Genomic DNA, 21,322 nt, shown 5'->3' on the forward strand with positions numbered 1-21,322 from the left:
GTCAAAATGACTGTTATTGTGAACAGTTAAGCAAGATGAAGAGGACATTATCTCTAAAAAGGGCTAACGTTAAAGATGACACATTTCCTTTGTATTTTAGGCAAAAAAAAAAACAACTTATTTTCATCTTTTACATTTTAAAAATTACTAAAAGGAAAATGGGCTGATGCTAAAGTTTGGGCACCCTTTGAGATTTGTGTGCTCAGGGAACTTGGAGCAAGGTTTCAGACCTTATTTAGCCTGTTAGGGTTATGGCTTGTTCACGATCTTCGTTAGGAAAGCTTTATAAAAAACTAACGTTGTGTCAAAAAACAGCAGCCATGGGTTCTTCTAAGCAGCGGTCTGGCACTCTGAAAATGAAAATGGTGGTGGCCTGCAAAGTAGGAGACTGCTATAAGAAGATATCAATGCATTTTTAAATTGCCGTTTCCTCATTTGAAAATGTAATTAAGAAATGGCAGTTAATAGGAAGAGCGGACTTCAAGATAAGGTCTGGAATATGAAGCAACATTTCAATAAGAGCTGCTTATGGGATTTGCTAAAGAGGCAAAACCTCTGTTTGACTGCAAAAGACCTTCAGAAATATTTAGCAGACTCTGGAGTTGTGGTACATTGTTTTATTGTTCAGAGACTCCTGCACAAATATGGACTTCATGGAAAAGTCATCAGAAGAAAACTTCTCCTGCGTCCTCACCATGAAATTCAGTGTCAGAAATATGCAAAACAATATATAAAAAAGCCTGATGCATTTTGGAAACCAAGTCCTGTGGACTGATTAAGTTAAATTAGAAATCTTTGGCCAGAAAGATCAATGGTATGTGTGGAGAAAATGGGCACAGAATTACAGGAAAAGAACATTTTGCCAACCATTAAACATAGGGGTGGGGGGAAAAATCAATCATGTTTTGGGGTTGTGTTGCAGCCAATGAAGTGGCGAACATTTCATGGGTAGAGGGAAGAATGGATTGAATGAAATTTCAACAAATTTTTGAAGCAAACATAACACCATCTGTAAAAAAGCTGAAGTTGAAAGAGGATGGCTTCTACAAATGGAAAATGATCCTTAAAATATGTCAAAATGTAAAAGCTGAAACCTTTACAATGGCCCTCACAGTCTTCCTATCTGGACATCATTGAAAATCTGTGGCTAGACCTCAAAATAGCAGTGCATGCAAGACGACTCAAGAATCTCTCAGAACTGGAAGAATTTTCCAAGGAAAAATGGATGAAAATCCCTCATACAAGAATTGAAAGACTCCTGGCTGGCTGTTATGATATGGTGGCCTAGGAGCAGCATGGGGAACACTCTGGAGAAGGTGGAACCTGTACTGACCGCAGACCCTGAACTTAACACCACAACTAGAAGCAGCCGTGGGATGTACCTAACACTCCCTAGACACCTCGTCACAGCCGGAGATCTAAATACCCCTAGAGATAAGAAGAGGGAAAACTATCTTGCCTCAGAGAAAACCCCCAAAGGATAGACAGCCCCCCACAAATATTGACTGTGAGAGGAGAGGGAAATAACATACGCAGACTGAAATCAGGATTTAGCAAAGGAGGCCGTACTAGCTAGATAGAAAGGAAAGAACAGAGTACTATGCGGTCAGTATTAAAATACTAGAAAATATCCACCACAGAAAAATACAAAAGCTCCACATCTAACTGAAGATATGGAGGGTATATCTGCATCTCCAGAGATACCAGCATGGCTGAACAAATCCTTGCACAGACCAAGCTGGACAAAACAAACATGAAAATGAACTGAACTATTAAGCCCACAGAATGTGGACAGCAAAAAGCAAAGCCAGAACTTATCTTTGATGAAATGCACAGCAAGCAGGAGAGACCAGGAAAGGATGTGAATCCTCCAGGAACAATGGACAACTGGCACTGACTAAAGGGTGAAGCCAGACTAAATAGCCCAGTCCGAAGTGGACACACCTGATGACTAGTGTTGAGCATTCCGATACCGCAAGTATCAGGTATCGGCCGATACTTGCGGTATCGGAATTCCGATACCGAGATCCGATACTTTTGTGGTATCGGGAATCGGTATCGATATTAATGTGTAAAATAAAGAATAAAAATAAATATTGATATACTCACCCTCTGACGCGCCCTGGTTGTAACCGCCAGCCTCCGTTCATAAGAATGAGCGCTTGAAAGTCCTTAGATGACGTCCCGGCCTGTGATTGGTCGCGGAGCGGTCAAGTGACCGCAACGCGACCAATCACAAGCCGTGACGTCATCTAAGGACTTTCAAACGCTCATTCTTATGAACGGAGGCTGGCGGTTACAACCAGGGCGTGTCAGAGGGTGAGTATATAAATATTTTTTATTCTTTATTTTACACATTAATATGGATCCCAGGGCCTGAAGGGGAGTTTCCTCTCCTTCAGACCCTGGGAACCATCAGGATACCTTCCGATACTTGGTGTCCCATTGACTTGTATTGGTATCGAGTATCGGCGATATCTGATACTTTTCGGGTATCGGCCGATACTATCCGATACCGATACTTTCAAGTATCGGACGGTATCGCTCAACACTACTGATGACTGCTGTGAAAGACAGACAGCAGCGCTACCACTTATAACCACCGGAGGGAGCCCAAGAGCAGAATTCACAACAGCTGGCCACAAAAAGCGTATACAAGCTGGGTGATGCTAGGTACTAACCATGCAGGGTGCCCAAATTTTTGCATAGGCCCATTTTCCTTTTTTATAATTTTTAAAATGTAAAAAATGAAAATATATATGTATTTTAAGGAAAAAAATACAGAAAATGTGTCATCTTTAACGTTAGCCCTTTTAGAGATCACATCATCTTCAACGTTCTTAAAACATTCACAACAGTAATTTTGACCAGGGGTGCTCAAACCATTACATGCCACTGTATGTTGTGGGATGGGGTGAATTTTGACATTTTCTGTAACTCTTCAGGCTTTGGAAAATGCAAAAATAGATTTGGCACACCCAATTCAATACTTTTAATCGATACAGATACATCCACTGTATGAAAACGTTTGACGTTTCGGCCAAAACTAGGCCTTCATCAGAACTACAAACAAAAAAACAAAAGAGTATCAATATGCAGTATAAATTCCATACATGGACAATGGCCACAATCCATCATTTATAGTATAGAAAAAAAAGGAGAATAAACAATAGAAAAATAAATAAATATTTTATGCATATACATGTCAATAGTAAAGTTCAATTAAATATTCAGTAGGTGCAGCTTAGTCAACAAATTCACTGTGCAAAATGCTAGAGCCAATTTCCTTTTAATCTTAAGAGAAGTGGAACACAAAAACCCATATGAAAAAACTGGGATAACATACATTATCTTCAGCTCTTGAGGGCAATACAAAAAGATCAGGTACAACTGGGCTTTAACAAAAGGGGGAATATGAACAGGTTTACAACTTCCTGGAACCCAGGGGCAACATAGGAATAATAAGCAATACAATGCAGTCTAGTAGGTCTATAAAATATGCTATGTGACACTCACCAATAGAGTCTTTGTAAAACCGAACGGAGCACTGGGGTCATGTACTACCGTGCCAAGGATAGGGTGCTGCCATGACTTAGAAAGAAGCGATTTAAATAGAGAGACTAATGACCGCATTGGCGCTGCTGATCTGTGACATTACGGGACCAGAGGAGAGAACCCTTCCCCAGTACTCAGCTGAATAGACAGCCAATGTAACTTCTAATACAACGCCCCCACTACAGGTGACCGGAAAGGAAGTTCTGACTCAAAGGAGAAGCTTGGTAGAACACCAAGTAGTATTAAAGAACAGAGGCTGAGCCGTGCATAATGTATGTGGAGCGCCCCCACTGCCACAGGGCCGAGGGGTACCCGGTACCGGGCCTCTCTGTCTCAGTTCTGGGGTTGTCACGGTGGCTAGACCCGGTCCGTGACCCTGCTGAGGGGCGTCCAGTGAAGATGGAAAGTGATGATGTTGTGGTGTGGTGCAGGTCGCGGTGAATAACGAGGACACCAGGTTGCAGTCTCTTTACTGAAGGCTTCAGGATCCTCAGTCCGGAATACGGTTAACCGGGCTGCTTGAGTCCATCCGGTCCAATGGCACCTCTAGAGTTCCCTTTGCAGGTGGAAATCTGTGCCTACCTTCTAGCACTTGTGTGTTGTAGTCCTTCCCTGCTGAGCTTACGGGATAGTCCTCACAACTGTTGTGTCTGTTTCTGAAGTTCCCTCACAACTCGATTATGATGTTCTTGTTGTGAATTCCGTTCTCGAACTCCCTCCTGTGGTCATGAATGGTACTTCGGTGAGTTCTGTCCGTGGACTCCCTCTGGTGGCTGTGAGTGGAACTGCTGGCTCTGAGGTTGCTTCATCAGCTGACCTCATTTGCGGCTAGGCTGGCTTCTCTATTTAACTCCACTCAGATCGTTACTTGATGCCAGCTGTCAATGTATCAGTACTGGTTCAGATCTCTCTCGGATCTTTCTGATGACCTGTCTACTCCAGCAGAAGCTAAGTCCCTGCTAGTTCATTTGTTGTTCATTGTGTACTGAATATATTTCTTAGTACTGCTAAGTTCTAGTCCAGCTTGCTAATATGATATTGCCTTGCTAGCTGGAAGCTCTGGGGTGCAGAGTGGCACCTCCGCACCGTGAGTCGGTGCGGGGGTCTTTTTGCACACTCTGCGTGGCTTTTTGTAGTTTTTTGTGCTGACCGCATAGATCCCTTTCCTATCCTCAGTCTATTTAGTAAGTCTGGCCTCCTTTGCTGAAACCTGTTTCATTCCTGTGTTTGTGACTTTTCCTCTTAACTCACAGTCAATATTTGTGGGGGGCTGCCTTTACCTTTGGGGAATTTCTCTGAGGCAAGGTAAGGCTATATTTTCTATCTTTAGGGGTAGTTAGCTCTTAGGCTGTGAAGAGGCGTCTAGGGAGAGTTAGGTACGCTCCACGGCTATTTCTAGTGTGTGTGATAGGATTAGAGTTTGCGGTCAGCAGAGATTCCACTCCCCAGAGCTTGTCCTGTCGTCTAGTTTAACCATCAGGTCATTCCAGGTGCTCCTAACCACCAGGTCATAACAGTTCTTCTTCGTCCCCCAGATGATATGGCTAGGACGCACCCGTATGACCGGTAGGCTCGGAGGTCTTCCGGGACCCTAGAGTCGCCCCTCTCCAAATGTTGCCCCCTGTGTCTGCTTAGGTGATTTTGGGTGAGACAGCCCGCCTAGAACTGACTGTCCTGCCGTAGGTTTGAAGTAAGGCCTGGAGCTCAATACTTCCTCGGCGTTTCTGGCCACCGGCTGCGCGCCTCAGTAGGATGTTGCCTCGTCTTACAGCACGACTCCTACTGGTGATTCTCCTTGTTGCGTTGATTTCGTTTCTCACTCAGCACAATAAACCTCGCTTCTTGTCCTTTCTTGGGGTACCACCGCAATGAAGTGAAGGCGCGGTCCCGTAACGTTCTCTCTGTTCGCTAGGCCTCTGTCAGGATCCCACCACTGACAGGGACCCCCCTGAATCTTCCCCTGCAACACCCTCTGCCACAGGATGTTGCCTGGTTCCAACCCAGTCAGCTTTCTGTCTAACTTCCTATCTAACCCCCAGTTTTACCAGATTGTGAGGAGTGGCCTAATACATAGCACCCTTAGCTCCCCCTGGAGGCCAGACTGTGAAGTGTATTGGTGTCTGTGATACCTGGTCAGGTGAACTCCTTCAGTGCCATCAGACGTACCATAGCCCCCCTTAGTGGCGGAGCAACAGTACTGCAACGACCAGGACTCTGGGGCGCTGCATATGTGATTGGTAAAACAGCTCAATGTAGTGTAACCACTATATAAGGAGTATCTTGAAGGAGAAAGGGAGAATAAATAGGGATACCAAGAGTCTCTTCTGGGACAAAAATATACTCTAGCAATTGGTAATAATCATTATACTCAAAAAAAAAGAAAGCAGTGGGATAAAAAAAAATGAATAAAAAAAAATGACTAAAAAAAATAGTAAGGAATGAAATAAGAAAAATCAAAACTGAAATAAAATAAAAAAAATTTACAAAAAAGACAACCTAGGAAAAATAAAAAAAATATTTCCAAAGCAACCATTAAAGATTAGATGGAAATCCAAAAATTATATTAATTAAGGATGCAAAAAAGAAAAATAGAAGACTGGGAAATAGGAAGGAACCGGAATATGATAAAAGTTAAAAAATTAGTAAAAGGGAGAAAAAAGGGGGAAATGTGTTAATAGAGAAAGACATTGTTTAATCTCCTTTTTTCTATACTATAAATTATGGATTGTGGCAATTCTCCATGTATGGAATTTATACTGCATATTGATACTCTTTTTGTTTGTTTTTTTATTACTTGTAGTTCTGATGAAAGCCTAGTTTTGGCCGAAACGTCAAAAGTTTTCAAACACTGGATGTATCTATAGTATATCAATAAAAATATTTCTATTTTTCTTGCATCTGAATTGGTTGTGCCGAATCTATTTTTACAATATTTTGTAGTAGCATCCTAAGCATTGGAGTGCTGCGTAGCCTTTTTTTGAATTTGGAAAATGCAAAACATTGCTTGACACAACACCTACAACTCCGCTACATCCATAAGCTCCCATTATGTCCTGTTTTTTTTTTTTTTTTTACAGTGAATTGTATGTACCTGGGTCAGTTCTTTCATGGCTTCAACCTTTTCTTCTAAAGCCACTATAGCGTCTTCTATCTTTTCTGCAGTCTCTACAGCTTCCTCAATTTCATGCTAAGAAGAAAGAACAAGTTATGCAACATGCAAGGTGATCGACCTCTGCAGTCATTAGGTCTGTCTGTGTACACTGAAAAAGATGAATGGGGTCGACCGTATTCATAATTCTTGGTGAGGATCAAAGAAGTCAGCTCCACCATCACATTCAGCCAACGGCACATTGGTGGTACACCAGAGCAATATGCCACTAATGTCTTTGATAAGTCACACCAATTCAGAAAATGCAGCACCTACCTTCAAAGACTCCAGAGTGTCTTCATACACGTTCATTTTATGCTGCTCTTCAACAATGTCTTTGGCCAGATTCTTCACCTTGTGCACTTTAGTTACCGGCAATCTGATTTTCTTACAGAACTTTAGAAGTCTAAACCAACCATCAAACACTAAGCCGTAAATACCAGCAAGATTTTATGAGAACCTGCACCATATTTATAAAATACATACACTAGCTCGAAAAACTATATTAGAGAACTGTTCTTTCTAAAATGGGACATCATTTCCTAAACCACTGTCACAAGTAGAGGTCAGTGGTTGTTCCCTGGAGGTGTCACATTTTATTCTCCTTCAGTCCAGCATCTAAAACGAACCCAGCGATATGGGCTAACCATCTAACGTGTGTGAAGCAGTCTGCCTCTTCTGTGACACATAAAGTGAGGAGAGAAGGTTGGGACTGTTGCATTTAACATGCCAGGACCTTTTGTACTTCATAAAATAAGACAGAAGTCTCACAGTGGTTTCTTCTCTCCCCTCACAGAAAACAACTGTGACCAGCTTAACACCTTCAACCCCAAGCTTGTTTTCATGTTCATGACCAGGCCAAATTTTACAATTCTGACCAGTTTCACTTTATGTGGTAATAACTCTGGAATGCTTCAATGGATCCCACTGATTCTGAGACTGTTTTTTCTCATGACATATTGTACTTCATAATAGTGGTAAAATTTGTTTGATATGACTTGTGTTATTTGTGAAATAAAAAAAAAAATTGGAAATGTGACAAAAGTTTAGCAATTTTCAAGTTTGTATATCCTTAACCAGAGAGTTATATCACACAAAAGACCGTATACACTCGAATATAAGCTGAGAATTTCAGCCCATTTTTTAGGCTGAAATTGTCCCCCTCGGCTTATACTCGAGTCATTCCCAGGGGTCGGCAGTGTTGGAGCCGCATATTCATTACTGTAATGAGCGGTACCATGTGAGCGCTCAACACAGGAACAAGCTGCCGGCGCCCGGAGAACCAGGGACATGCAGGGACCGCACCAGGAGCAGGTGTGTATAACGGGGGCATTGAGCGATATTCACCTGTCCCACGTTCCACCGCCGGGCTCCATCTTCCGCGTCCTCTGCAGTGACGCTCAGGTCAGAGGGAGCGATGACACGATTAGTGTGCGCGCCGCCCTCTGCCTGAACTTCAGTGCAGAGGAAGAAACAGCAGCGCCCAGCGTTGTAATGGGGAAGGTGATTATAGCAAGTGCTGGGGGCCTGAGCAACAAGAGGCGAGTATGTAATTTTTTTTTTAATTTTAATCGCAGCAACAGCATACGGGGCAGATATCTCTGTGGAGCATCTTATGGGGCTATAATCAGCATTTGTGGAGCATTATATGGGGCAAATGTCTGTATGGAGCATCTTATTTGGCTAATCAGCATTTGTGCAGTATTATATGGGGCAAACGTCTGTATGGAGCATCTTATGGGGCCATAATCAGCATTTGTGCAGCATTATATGGGGCAAATGTCTGTATGGAGCATCTTATGGGGCCATAATCAGCATTTGTGCAGCATTATATGGGGCAAATGTCTGTTACTCGAGATTTCTCGAGCATGCTCGGGGGTCCTCCGAGTATGCTCGAGAAATCTCGAGTAACGAGTATATTCGCTCATCACTAGTGCAAAACTGTAAAGTGCTGCGGAATATGTTAGTGCTATATAAAAATAAAGATTATTATTATTATTCTCTGAAAGATGTGGTTCACATGAAACCCCTAAAGATCCATTCACTGTAATGAGGCAGCAGAGTTACTCTGGACTCCGTCTGGCCTCTGTTCAGCAGTGTCCTTTTCAAAGGTGCACAAAACTGTGGTAGATGGCACTTTTATGCACACCTAAAAAGATGGACACCACCGGATCACAGGTCCTATGGCGTCCAGAGTGCCTCCATCTCCTTCATTATAACTAATCTTCTGCTCATTTACACAGAAACCCCAGTGTAAGAGCTAAGTGTAGAGGCCAGAAAAACTGTGAGCCGAGCCTTACTGCGATCTTTGGGAGGCAGAATGAACAAATCAACAGCAGGTGAAGAATTGTTTTTTTTATTTTTTATGCCATTCCTCGTGTGGTATAAGTGATTAGATGACTTTATTTTATGGGTCGGGCGATTCCAGCGATACCATATTTATATTTTTTTTATGTTTGGCTTCTGTCACACACTAAAAGATTCTTTTTTTTTTGGCAAAACAAGTTTTGGCATTGCCATATGTTAAGAGGTATAGTTTTTCAATTTTTCTGCTAACACAGTGATGTGAGGGCTTGTTTTTTTTTGCTGAAGCAAGTTGATGTTTTGGTACCATTTTCGGGCAAATTACATTTTTTGATTGCTTTCTATTATGATTTTTGGGAGTCAGAGAGAATAAAAACCATCAATTTTTTATTTCTTGTTTGGGAGAGTGGAGGGTTTATGCCATTCGATGTGTGGTAAAATTAATAAGGAAGCATTATTCTTTTTATGTTTTGGCGCTTTTGTACAATAAAAACTATTTTATAGAAAATAGAATAACTTTTTAATTTTTCTGTTGATGGAGCTGTATGGTGGCTTGCGTTTGGCGGGACAAGATGATGTTTTCAGCTATACCATTTTTATTTACATTCGTACTTTATTCCACATTTTGTTTGCCGGTAGGATGAAAAAGCATAGCTTTGTTTCTCGTTTTTTTCACGGTGTTCACTAAAAGAACTAACTAGTGAGACAGTTTTAGGCTATGTGCACATGTAGGAAAAGAGGTGCAGAATTTTCTGCACATTTTGTGCGTTTTTTATGTGGAATTGATGCAGATTTTGCACGGATTTTCTGTGGTTTTTGCCACTGTGGAATTTTAACATGGAGAAACGCTGCAGATCCGCACAAAAGAAGGGACATGCACTTCTTTAAAATCCGCAGCAATTCCGCACTGATTTTTCTGCACCATCTGCACAGCTATTTTTTTTCCCCATTGAACAACATTATACTGTACATCACAATGCGGATCTGCAGCGTTTCTGCGCGGAACAATCCGCTGCGGATCCACAGCAAATCCGCATCGTGTTCACATAGCCTTACAGATCGGGTCATTGTGGACACGGCGATACCAAATATGTGTACTTATTTTTTACATTTTTACATTTTTTATTTTTATTTTTTTTTTTTTTACTTAGTGCCACCATGGGACTTTCACCTTCATTGCTCTGATTGCAGTTATAAGGCAGAGAGAAAATTACCTTTATTTCTGCCGGCAAGGTTGGGCTCTCAGTCACAAGTGTATCCACTGCGGTTTCAGTTACCACTTACTACATAGGGAGCGAAGGCTGTAGCCATGCACTGGCTGACAGCTGTCTTTGCAGTCCATAAGTGTTCAGCTCGCTGTCAGTCAGTCATTGCCAGGGCATGGTTACAGCCTTTGTTCAATATGTACTGAGTGCTGACTGATGCCGTGTCCATATGACTGAAAGCTTGGGGCTGCCAGTAGGAGTAAAGTTCCTTTCCCCCAGTAGCCAAGTTTTCACTGTAGCAGTCACACAGCTTTTAAACGTTATTAACCTGCAAATTAACCCTAAATCTGAAGGATAATAGCTTTTTTTTTTTAACATGATAAGTTACCTTTAAGTGCTCGTTCACACATCCGATTTTCTCACATACGTGAAAAACGGAAAGATTATTCTGATCAGACTTTGATCAGAGCGTTTTTCTCATTTGTGGAGAAATAAAAAAATAAAATAAATAAATACCATGTGCACAGCCCCATAGAATATCATAGGTATGAGTGCTATCTGTGAAAACCACTCTTGTAATAGAACATACCATAGGTGTAAACGAGACCTAATACTTGTTAAAAGCAAGAAATGCAAATTTTGTCCTCTAGACACTTCTGATTGTCTAGGCAGGGTAACAGATATATAATCTACATGCTCCAAGAGTAACAAATATGTTTTCTACAATTCAATTTTCATATATGTATGTGTAAACTTCAGGGCCTGCCCGAGAGATTACGGCGCCCTAGGCGAAACTATTTTGTTGAGCCCCTACTACTTTTAACATGCCTCCCAACTTTTGAAGATGGGAAAGAGGGACAAAGTTTGCGGCGCGTGAAGCGCACCGCGGCAAATTTTAGGCCACACCTCTGACCACACCCATTCATAACTAGCCACACCCATATCCACATCCCAACCACACCCATTTAGCACTGCTGATCACACTGTTTCATAAAGAATAATTATAAACAAAAAAATATGGCCACACAGTGCTCCATACTGTATAATGGCCACACATGATGCTCCATACTGTATATTGGCCGCACATGATACTTCGTACCGTATAATGGCCACACATAGCTACTCCTACACACGCGGCTGCACTCCGTACACACGTGCTCCGCTCCATACACCTCGTACACACGCGGCTCCGCTCCGTACACCTCGTACACATTTACTGTAGCTCCGCTTCATACACCTCATACACACACGACTCCGCTCCGTACACCTCATACACACACGGCTCCGCTCCATACACCTCATACACATTCAGCTCCGCTCCATACACCTTTTGCCTTTTGAAAAGATGTTTTATAATTTTTTCTATTTTTTCTCTGGCGCCCCCTTAGGGTCGGCGCCCTAGGCGGCCGCCTAGTTCGCCTATACGTTCGGGCCGGCCCTGGTAAACATATGTACATATGGATAGCAGAATCAGGCACCAATGATTAACAGCTTCCTTTCACACAGATCAGATGGATGGCAGCCATGGACGACATGCTCCAAGGGGCACAATGGGGATTACCGTTGCTTAAGATGAGAGAGATGATGTTGTGGCGATTCAATGGCTGAAACTTTTTTCTTGCTCAACACTGACCTAGGACACAACAAAGTAATGTATCATAAAAATGGCACATTTTAGACAGTAATAACCCCATATTCACTTGGGGTTTTTTTGCCATTAAAAAAATCCACAGCGTTTTAATGTACCAGCAAAGTTAATGAGATTTTTGAAGCTTCTTTTTTTTTTTCTTGCAGAAGCAGTTTCCTTTTTGTCAATTCTTTAAGAGTTTTTCAACCATTCAAATGAATGAGGGAAAAAAAAAAGCATAAATAACGCTGTGTTTTTCTTGCCGAAAGATACGATTTTAGAGTAGAAGTGTATGCTGCAAATATTTAATATGTTCACATCCTAAGGGTATTTTCCGCATCCTATTTAGACTGGTGAGTTTTTTGCTGATTGATATATACAGAATTTGGGAACAAAGAAATCTCCATGAGAAACTGTTTGTAAAAAAGCCTTTAGTTCTGCAAAACATTACAATGGCAATTATGAATAAATAAGAATACAGTATACACATCAAGAACCCTCAATGATGCAAAGATGTTTTCTGTATAATTTAGAAATTGAGTTTACTATTACTGGAACACACACATATCATACACACTAGACTATATTTATAACTGCGTTGTGTTTTCTGCTTGTATTGAAAACCATGATACAGTTCCAATTCCTTCATACAATATGAGACTATAATGACAGAAAATACCCCAAAGCGTTCATTTTTAAAACTGCAAAGTCCTCCGAACCACATTCAAGTTTATTAACCATTCTGGAAAAGGAAGATTTTGGGTACTCACCGTAAAATCTTTTTCTTGGAGCCTTCATTGGGGGGACACAGGAAACCATGGGTATATGATGCTGCCACTAGGAGGTTGACACTATACAAAAAAGTTAGTCCTTCACCAGTAGTATATACCTGCCCACAGGCAGGTAAGTGAGAAAGCAGTAGGAGAAGCAGAAAAAAAAAAAAACACAGAGCAACAGAAAACAAGGACGGGTGCTGTGTCCCCCTGTGAAGGCTCCAAGAAAAAGATTTTATGATGAGTACCCAAAATCTTCCTTTCTCTCTCGCTTCATTGGGGGACACAGGAAATCATGGGACGTCCCAAAGCAGTCTCAAGCGTGGGAAGAAGTATAATATCCTCTAGTCAGAGCTCAGGCCACAGCTCAGGCATCAGATGAAGCATGAGTGTGAACCCTGTAAAACTTGGTAAATGTATGAATGGAGGCCCATTTAGCAGCTTTGCAGGGCTGCGAGGCTGATGTCTGAAGGTGAACAGCCCAGGAGGCTCCACCAAACGCGTGGAGTCTGCCGTGATCCTCAATGGGCGTTCTTTTCCTCTGGAACGGTAAGATTCCAGAACGGTGGAAAAGATCCATCGAGCCATGGTAGACCTGGACACAGGGAGACCCTTCTGTGGACCTTCTGGGATGAGAAACAGGGAATCTGAGCACCAGAAAGGCTCAGTTCTGGACAGATAAACACATAGAGCTCTCACCAGGTCCAGTTTGTGTAATGACCGCTCCTGGGGTTGAGAGGGGGACGGACAAAAGGAAGGCAGTAAAATGTCCTTATTTAGATGAAAACCAATGTCCTCATTTAGATGAAAACCAGAAGAACTGGACGTAGGACCACCTTGTCCTGTGGAAAAAACAGGTAAGAACAACAAGAGAGTGCTGCTAGCTCTGAAACCGTCTGATAGAAATAATAGCGACCAAGAGAGTGACCTAGCGACTAAGAGAGCGACCTTCCAGGGGAGGGATGTGGAAGAGATCTCATGCAGTGGTTCAAACAGATTCCTGTAAGACGTAGAGTACCAAATTAAGAACCCAGGGATTCATTGGGGCTGGTAGAGGGGAAAGGAGTGAGCAACTCCCTGGATGAATGTTTTAAGCTGTCGGCAAACTGCCAAATTCCTTTGGAACAGAGTGGACAGAGCCGAAACTTGTCCCTTAATAGAACCAAGGGAAAGTCTGGACTCCAGACCAAACAAGACTAGAGAAAGAACAAAAAGGATGGGAGCTGAAAAACTATCGGAGCGACCTATTGAGAATCATACAGCGGAAAAAGACTTTCCAAGTCTGGTGGTAGATGCGAGAAGATGAAGACTTTCTTGCTTTAATCATGGTCTGGATGACCTGGTCAGAGAACTCAACCGACTTCAAAACTGCGGCTTCAACAGCCATGCCGTTAAATGAGCGACTGAGAACTCTGATATAAAAGGGGCCCTTGCGACAAGAGGTCCGGGTGGTCCAGATGTCTCCATGGCGTGTCCGCTAGGAGGTCGACCAATACTGCATACCAGGGTCTTCGAGGTCAATCCGGAGCGGTGAGGATGACTGGAATCCTTCGAGGCCAATCCAGAGCAATGAGGATAACGGGAATACCTTCCGATTTTATCTTTTTAACTACCCTGGGGATCAGCGGTAGAGGTGGAAATAGGTATGGAAGGGAGAACTGTGCCCAGGACATCACTAGTGCATCGGATCTGATCGCTAGCAGGTTGCGAGATCTGGACACAGAGACTTTGTGGTTGAGTCGGGATGCAATGAGGTCGACGTCCGGAATCCCTTATCTGAGACAGATCCTGTGAAAGACTGATGGATTCAGTGACCATTCTCCTATGGCTAGACCCTCCCGGCTGAGAAAATCTGCCTCCCCAGTTGTCAACTTCTGGAATGTGTACCATGGAGATTGCTAGAGCATACTGTTCGGCCCAAGACAGGATCCAAGAGACTTCTGACATCACTGCTCGACTTAGAGTTCCCCCTTGATGGTTGACGTAAGCCACCGTGGCATTATCAGACTGGACTCGAATCGGACAACCTTGAAGAAACTCCTGCCAATGAAGCAGGGCGAGAAATATTGCTCGGAGATCTATAATGTTGATGGTAAGGGATGATTCTGTAGCGCCCCCACTGCCGCAGGGCCGAGGGGTACCGGGCCTCTGAGTCTCTGCTCTGGGATTGTCACGGTGGCTAGGCCCGGTCCGTGACCCTGCTGAGGGGCGTACAATGAAGGTGGTGGTATGGTGATGTTATGGTGCAGTGCCGTGCAGGTCGCAGTAAATAACGAGGACACCAGGTTGCAGTCTCTTTACCTTTTTACTGAAGGTTTGGAGGCACCCAATCCAGGGCACTGTTAACAGGGCTGGCTGAGACAGGCCGGTCCGACGGCACATCCGGAGCTCCCTTTTCAGGTGGGAATCAGTGTCTACCTTCTAGCGCCTGTGTGTTGTAGTCCTTCCCTGCTGAGCACCCCAGGATAGTCCTCACAACTTATTCTGTCTGTCTCTGATCTTCGTTCTCTCCGTCCCCCAGATGCTTATGGCTAGGACGCACCCGTATAACGGGGTAGGCCTGGAGTTCTTCCGGGACTCTAGAGTCGCCCCTCTCCCACAGCTGCCTCCGTTGCCAACCTATAATTGGCTGCCCTGCAGTGGTTTGAAGTAATACTTAAAGTCTCTTACTTTCTCGGCGTTCCGGCCACCGACTGTTTGCGCCTCAGAAGGATGTTGCCTAGATCTTGCAGCACGACTCCCTCTGGTCCTATCGCCTCTTTGCTGTATTCCTGTTTTTCCTCACTTTTTGTCCTCTCCTGGGAATCTGTCAGGATCCCATCCCTGACAGGTCCTCTCTCTAGCTCTTCCCAGTTACTTCTCAGTGTCTTCCTGTCCAACCCCCAGTTTTACCAGAGTGTGAGGAGTGGCCTACTAGATAGAACCACCCCCCCTGGTGGCCGGAGTGTGAAGTGTAGTGTGAGTGTTACCTGGTCAGGTGAACTCCTTTAGTGCAATCAGACGTAACATCACTCCCCTTAGCGGCAGAGCGACGTTACTGCAACGACCAGGACTCTGGGGCACTGCAATTCCCGAGCTGACCACCGACTGTGTACCTTCAATTTTTGGAACACTGCTCCCCAGCCGAGAAGGCTGGCATCTGTTTTCATTATCTTCCAACAAACGGGAAGGACCGACTTCCCTAGATGGATCGACTGGGAACACTTCTACCATTACAGGGACTGCCTTATCCGCGGGTGAACTGAGACAACCCAATCCAGGGAACGGATCAACTTGTCCCATCTCGCCAAAAGGAAGAGTTGGAGGGGACAAGTATGAAACTGAGAAAATGGAATTGCTTCCATTGAAGCAAGCATCTTGCCCAGTATGCTCATGCAGAAGCTGAGAGAGCGGGGAGAGCGACCCAAGAGATCGAATTCCGCGCATGAGTGCTAGAGAGTTTTCCTTGGGTAGGAAGATCCTTGCTTGGGCAGTGTCGAATAGCATTCCCAGAAAAAACAAGATGTTGGACCAGGATCAGAGATAACCTTGCGGTGTTGACAATCCAGCCCATCCGAGAAAGAGTGTCCAGGCTAATTTGCAGACTCTCCTCACAAGCCGAGTGGGTTGCGGCCTTGATAAGGATGTCGTCCAGATAGGGAATGACGAGGATGCTACTGCTGCGTAGAATGGCCATCACCTTCGCCATTAGTTTTGGAGAAAACTCTGGGAGCGGTGGCAAAGCCAAACGGCAGAACCGTGAACTGGAAGGGAGTTCCTGAATGGAGAAAAAAGGAATCTCTGGAACAGGGGGAAGATGGGAATGTGCAGGTAGGCATCTTAAATATCCACCGAGCAGAGGAATTCTTCTGGCTCCATGGAGGCTGTCACAGATCGAAGGGACTCCATCCTGAAGCAGTGCAGGTGCACCTATTTGATTAGTGATTTGAGGTCCAGAGTGTGCCAAACTGAACCGTCATTTTGGGGACCACAAACAGGTTGGAATAAAAACCTGAGAAGCAAAATCGAGGGAGAGTAGAAAACTGTCTTGTAGCCGTAGGAGAAGACGTCTCGAACCCAGGCATCGTCAACTACGGATAGCCATTCTTTCCAGAACTGAAGGAGACAACCACCCACCCTGAGGGGACTCCCAGGTAGGGGCGACCCATCATGCTGAGAAGAACCTGTCCGGCTCTTCTCCAAAGAGCAGAGAACCATACAGAAAAAGACCTGTGATGTACTTCTTTGAAGTGTCCGCGTTCTAGGCCATCAGCCAAAGGACCCTGCAGATAGTGCTAACGTTGCCGGCTGCTATGGCTGAACAGGCAGCTGCATCGAGGCACGCGAACAAGAGGTATACACCCTCGTAGCTGACCTGGTCTGCTAGGTCTGCCAGCTCCTTCGCAGGGGCACCACAGATGATACCCTGGCAGAGAAACTGCCCAGGCGGAGACTACCTTGGCTACCGAAATCCTCGAAAGACGGGCAGAGGGCAGAAACCACGGCCTCAAAGACGGACTTGGCTAGAGATTCAATGTGTCTGTCGGAGGGTTCCTTTAAGGAGGCCCCATCAGACAGAGGTAAAAAATGGTATTTGTGACCAGCCGGGAGACCAGGGTGTCGACCAAGGGAGACGCTGACCACTTGTTAAGCAGGGTCAGGTTCAAAAGGATACAGGATGCTCATGCGTTTTCTTCTCTGGGAACGCTTGTCTGGGTGCTGCCATTCCACCGCGAAGATCCTGTTGAACTCGTCATGGTTGGCAAAGGCACAGAAGGGCGCTTCATTTTCTTGAAAGACACAGTATGTTCAGAGGGAGAGAACTCAGAGTCTTTAACATTAAGAGTCTCATTAACAGCGCTAATCAAACTATCCACCATGTCGCATAGTTTGGGGACCTGTGCTGAATTTAGACCCGAATCGGACTTAGAATGTGGGTCTGACTCTAGCGCCTCTGGAGTGTCGGATGAGGGAGATAGGGAGACCGCCAGCATCCTGGTGAGATGGAGATGATGAACTGGAGGGTGAAGTAATGCGGGTGCGCTTTTTTTTTTTTTTTTTTTTTAACTTCTGGGCTTCCTGCATGGAGAATCCCTTTGGGTATGCCAGGGGTTAACAGCCGACGCATCAAAGGTGGGTTGTTGTGACCCACTGGCAGGACCAGGATTAGGAAGCCATTCCAAAACCGAGAACAAGGTGTGAGATACCTTGGTTAGGTCAGCTACCGACTGAGATAGAGATGTCACCCACTCAGGAGGGGGAGCACTCATTGCGAGCAGTGGGGGGCTCCTGGGAAGACATGTTAGATGGTCTGCAACAATGGCAGAGAGATGGGGCCTGACCAGAGGGTAACTTCTTGTTGGGAGGGAGGCTCCCTAGAGTTAAACATAGATAGGAAGAGAAAGAAGGACTATGTGCCAGGGGAGCTGCCAGGGATGAGAGCCGACCCCCCAGTGACAGCTTACAGACCTGGAACCTGGCCGGGAGCAAGCGTTAGGCTGAGCTGTAGCAGGATGGCGTCTGAGGGCTGCTGGAGTGAGGCTGTAGAGCGACGGAGCTGAAGCAGGATGGCGTCCGGGAGCTGCTGATGTGAGGCTGCAGAGCAACAGAAGATGTGAAGGATTGTGGTTGGAGCCTGTAGAGCGTGCAGATTTCCCGCTCAATTATGGCAGGTAGGGAGAGGGGGGCCAGAGAGGCACACAGTTTGCCGGGCTGTGAGGGAAAAAAGAGCGCAGAGAAGCTGGGCCAGGGAGAGAGGGCCATGCTGATAGACCGAAGGGGGTGGGCAGGGCTAGATGAAGCGTCGACACGAGCGATTGACCGGCTGGCGGGAAGCGTGGCCTAGCACTGTAGTAGGCCTAGACCAAAGCCGAGAGCTATATTTGTGCCTGGAAGCCGCAGGGGGAAGGGGGGTAGTTGCTGCTGATTGCAGAGGGGGCCGGTGATGGAAACGGAAGGTGGAAATTTGAAAAAACACAGCCTTTGGACGTTTACCCCCCTGGTCAGGACCCTATGAAAATATAAATTTTCTTCCTTTTTTAAAAAAAAAAAATAATTAAAGGAGACCCCCGCACTGTCGCATGAATATACCTGACCTGAAGACCCGCATTCTTCTTCATAGAAAAAGCATTGAAAGACGGACTTGCATGCAGACCTCTGGGCCACTGGACGTCTCCAGTAGCCGTAGGGTATGACTCAGTCTTTCTCCTCTGAACGACCGGCTCTGGAGGGTGGGCGGCGCAGGGGGGTATTGTCAAGGACCAGTCCGCATCTTCTGTCTTGCGGATGTCCCAAACACGCTTGAAGCGTTAGAAGGCATGGGGTCCTGCCTGGCAGACACGAGAGGGTACAGTAGTAACGCATTCCCACTGTGCTCCCAGTCTCTAGGGGGGAGAGCAGAGTGACCAATTACACTCCGTCGCCCAGATCACAAGCTGAATTTGAAAAATAGAGATCATTAATAAAAAACAACAAAACCTAAAGGTAGAAATGGGGCTGAGAGCAGCCCGTGTCCACCTCCTACTGACACTAAGCTAAAACTAAGTAGCTTCCTGCCAGTGGGTGGGTATATACTGCTGGGGAGGAGCTAACTTTTTTTTGCATAGTGTCAACCTCCTAGTGGCAGCATCTTGCACCCATGGCTTCCTGTGTCCCCCGATGAAGTGAGAGAGAAATGTTACTTTAATCATAAATTTTGAATTCACCATGCACCAATTTGAAGTTCAGATTGTGCTAGAATGGTTTAGGGCACCATGTCAACGAGTATACTCGCTCATCACTATTCCCTATGCCACCGGAACGCTGCGATCATGTTTGATCACACTGGTCCAGGGGTTGAAGTGCCAGGAGCAGTCCGTGACCGCTCCTGGCACATAGTGCCGGGTGTCAGCTGTGATAATCAGCTGACACCCGGCCGCGACTGGCGGCCTTCCCCCCGTGAGCGCTGCTGATCGCACGTGACGTACTATTCCGTTCATGGGAATTAAGTCCCAGGTCATATGGACGGAATAGTACGTCCAATGTCAGAAAGGGGTTATTCGGGCTCTCATCCCTACAGAAATGGGAAACATGTGGATGCCAAATGTGGTTTAGGCACACTTGGATGTGGGAGTTCAGAATTCGCTAGATTTCATTTGGGGGCGAGGAGCGCTAGCTCTTTTCCACAGCGTTTGTGCTATCAGTAACATGGAAGCCCCCTATTTTTCCATTGATGGCTGGCAGGCCACAGAGGGGAATTGCTTTTTTTTGTGTATGGAGTTGAAATATTTGTTGGGAACATTTTACATAAGATTTGAGATCATATTTACCCGGTGCTCTACGCTGTGACTTACATCGGGGTTTCCATCTAAATCTCCGAATGACGTGATTCAGATGAAATCCCAGAGGGATCCAGTCACTATAATGAGGCAGCAGAATTACTCTGGACTCAGTCTGGCCTCTGTTTAGTGGTGTCCTTTTATGAGGTGCACAAAACTCGTCAACCTCGCTTTTATGCGCAAAAAGACGAACACCGCTGGATTATAGGCCATACAGCATCTCCATCTGCCTCATTAGAGTGAATCTTTAGCCGGGGGTTCTCTCCTAATCACTTATTTAATAGATTTACACGGTAACCCCAAAGTAAGCGCTCGGCATAGAGCAAATGTTCGCCGAGCCTTACTACGATCATTGTGAGGAGGAATGAACAGGTGAAGAATTGGTTTCATTTATTTTTTTACACCGTTCCCCATGCGGGATAAGTGATTAGACAACTTTATTCTTCAGTCTGATGCGATTACAGAGATACCAGATCTAAGTAAATTTTTTTATGTTTGACTGCTATCACACAATAAGTTTTTTACTGCAATAACTCTGCATCACCATATTTTGAAAGCCATAATTTTTTATAGATTTCTGCTAAGAGAGTCATATTAGGCTTTTTTTTACAATTTTTGACATTTTTTATTGTGTATGAAGAAAAAGCATAGCTTTTGCACAGTTTTCTATTTAGCTTTTTCACCGAAGAGGCTTACTAGTGTGACCGTTTTAGGCTATGTGCACACTCTGCGGCGTGCTCTGCGGGTTCTCCTGCAGCGGAATTGATAAATCTGCAGGGCAAAACCGCTGCGGTTATCCCTGCAGATTTATCGCGGTTTGTTTTGCGATTTCCGCTGCGGGATTACTCCTATACTATTGATGCTGCATATGCAGCAATATGCAGCATCAATAGTAATGGTAAAAATAATAAAAATTGGTTATACTCACCCTCTGATGTCCGGATCTCCTCGGCGCTGCACCCGTGCTCCGGTTCCAAAGATGCTGTGCCGAGAAGGACCTTCGTGACGTCACGGTCATGTGACCGCGGCGTCATCACGGTCATGTGACCGCGACGTCACCGCAGGTCCTGCTCGCACAGCAACCAGACCGGACAGCCGCGTGCAGCGCTGAGAGGTGAGTATAGCATCATTTTTTATTTTAATTCTTTTTTTTTTTTTTTACACTATTTATGCTTCCCAGGGCCTGAAGGAGACTCTCCCCTCCTCCACCCCGGGTACCACCCGCACATTATCCGCTTACTTCCCGCATCGTGGGCACAGCCCCATGCGGGAAGTTAGCGGTTCAATGCATTCCTATGGGTGCAGAATCGCTGCGATTCTGCACAAAGAATTGACATGCTGCGGGTTGTAAACTGCTGCGTTTCTGCGCAGTTTTTCCCGCAGCATGTGCACTGCGGTTTGCATAGGGTTTACAT

General features: G+C 45.1%; 1 protein-coding gene across 4 annotated transcripts in view; it reads right to left on the reverse strand.

Annotated features, from left to right (window-relative positions):
• Window positions 1-21,322, reverse strand: part of LOC143768960 (centromere protein Q-like) — a 143,586-nt gene that overhangs the window by 55,163 nt on the left and 67,101 nt on the right. For all 4 annotated transcript variants that reach the window (XM_077257568.1, XM_077257567.1, XM_077257566.1 and 1 more), the window contains exons 5-7: window positions 11,774-11,845; window positions 6,980-7,109; window positions 6,647-6,742 (exon numbers count right to left, since the gene is read on the reverse strand). In XM_077257568.1, the coding sequence (XP_077113683.1) occupies window positions 6,647-6,742; window positions 6,980-7,109; window positions 11,774-11,845 (298 nt within the window). The remainder of the gene's footprint in view (window positions 1-6,646; window positions 6,743-6,979; window positions 7,110-11,773; window positions 11,846-21,322) is intronic.

Source organism: Ranitomeya variabilis, chromosome 4 (genome assembly GCF_051348905.1).
Source record: "Ranitomeya variabilis isolate aRanVar5 chromosome 4, aRanVar5.hap1, whole genome shotgun sequence".
In the NCBI taxonomy this organism is placed as follows: domain Eukaryota; kingdom Metazoa; phylum Chordata; class Amphibia; order Anura; family Dendrobatidae; genus Ranitomeya; species Ranitomeya variabilis.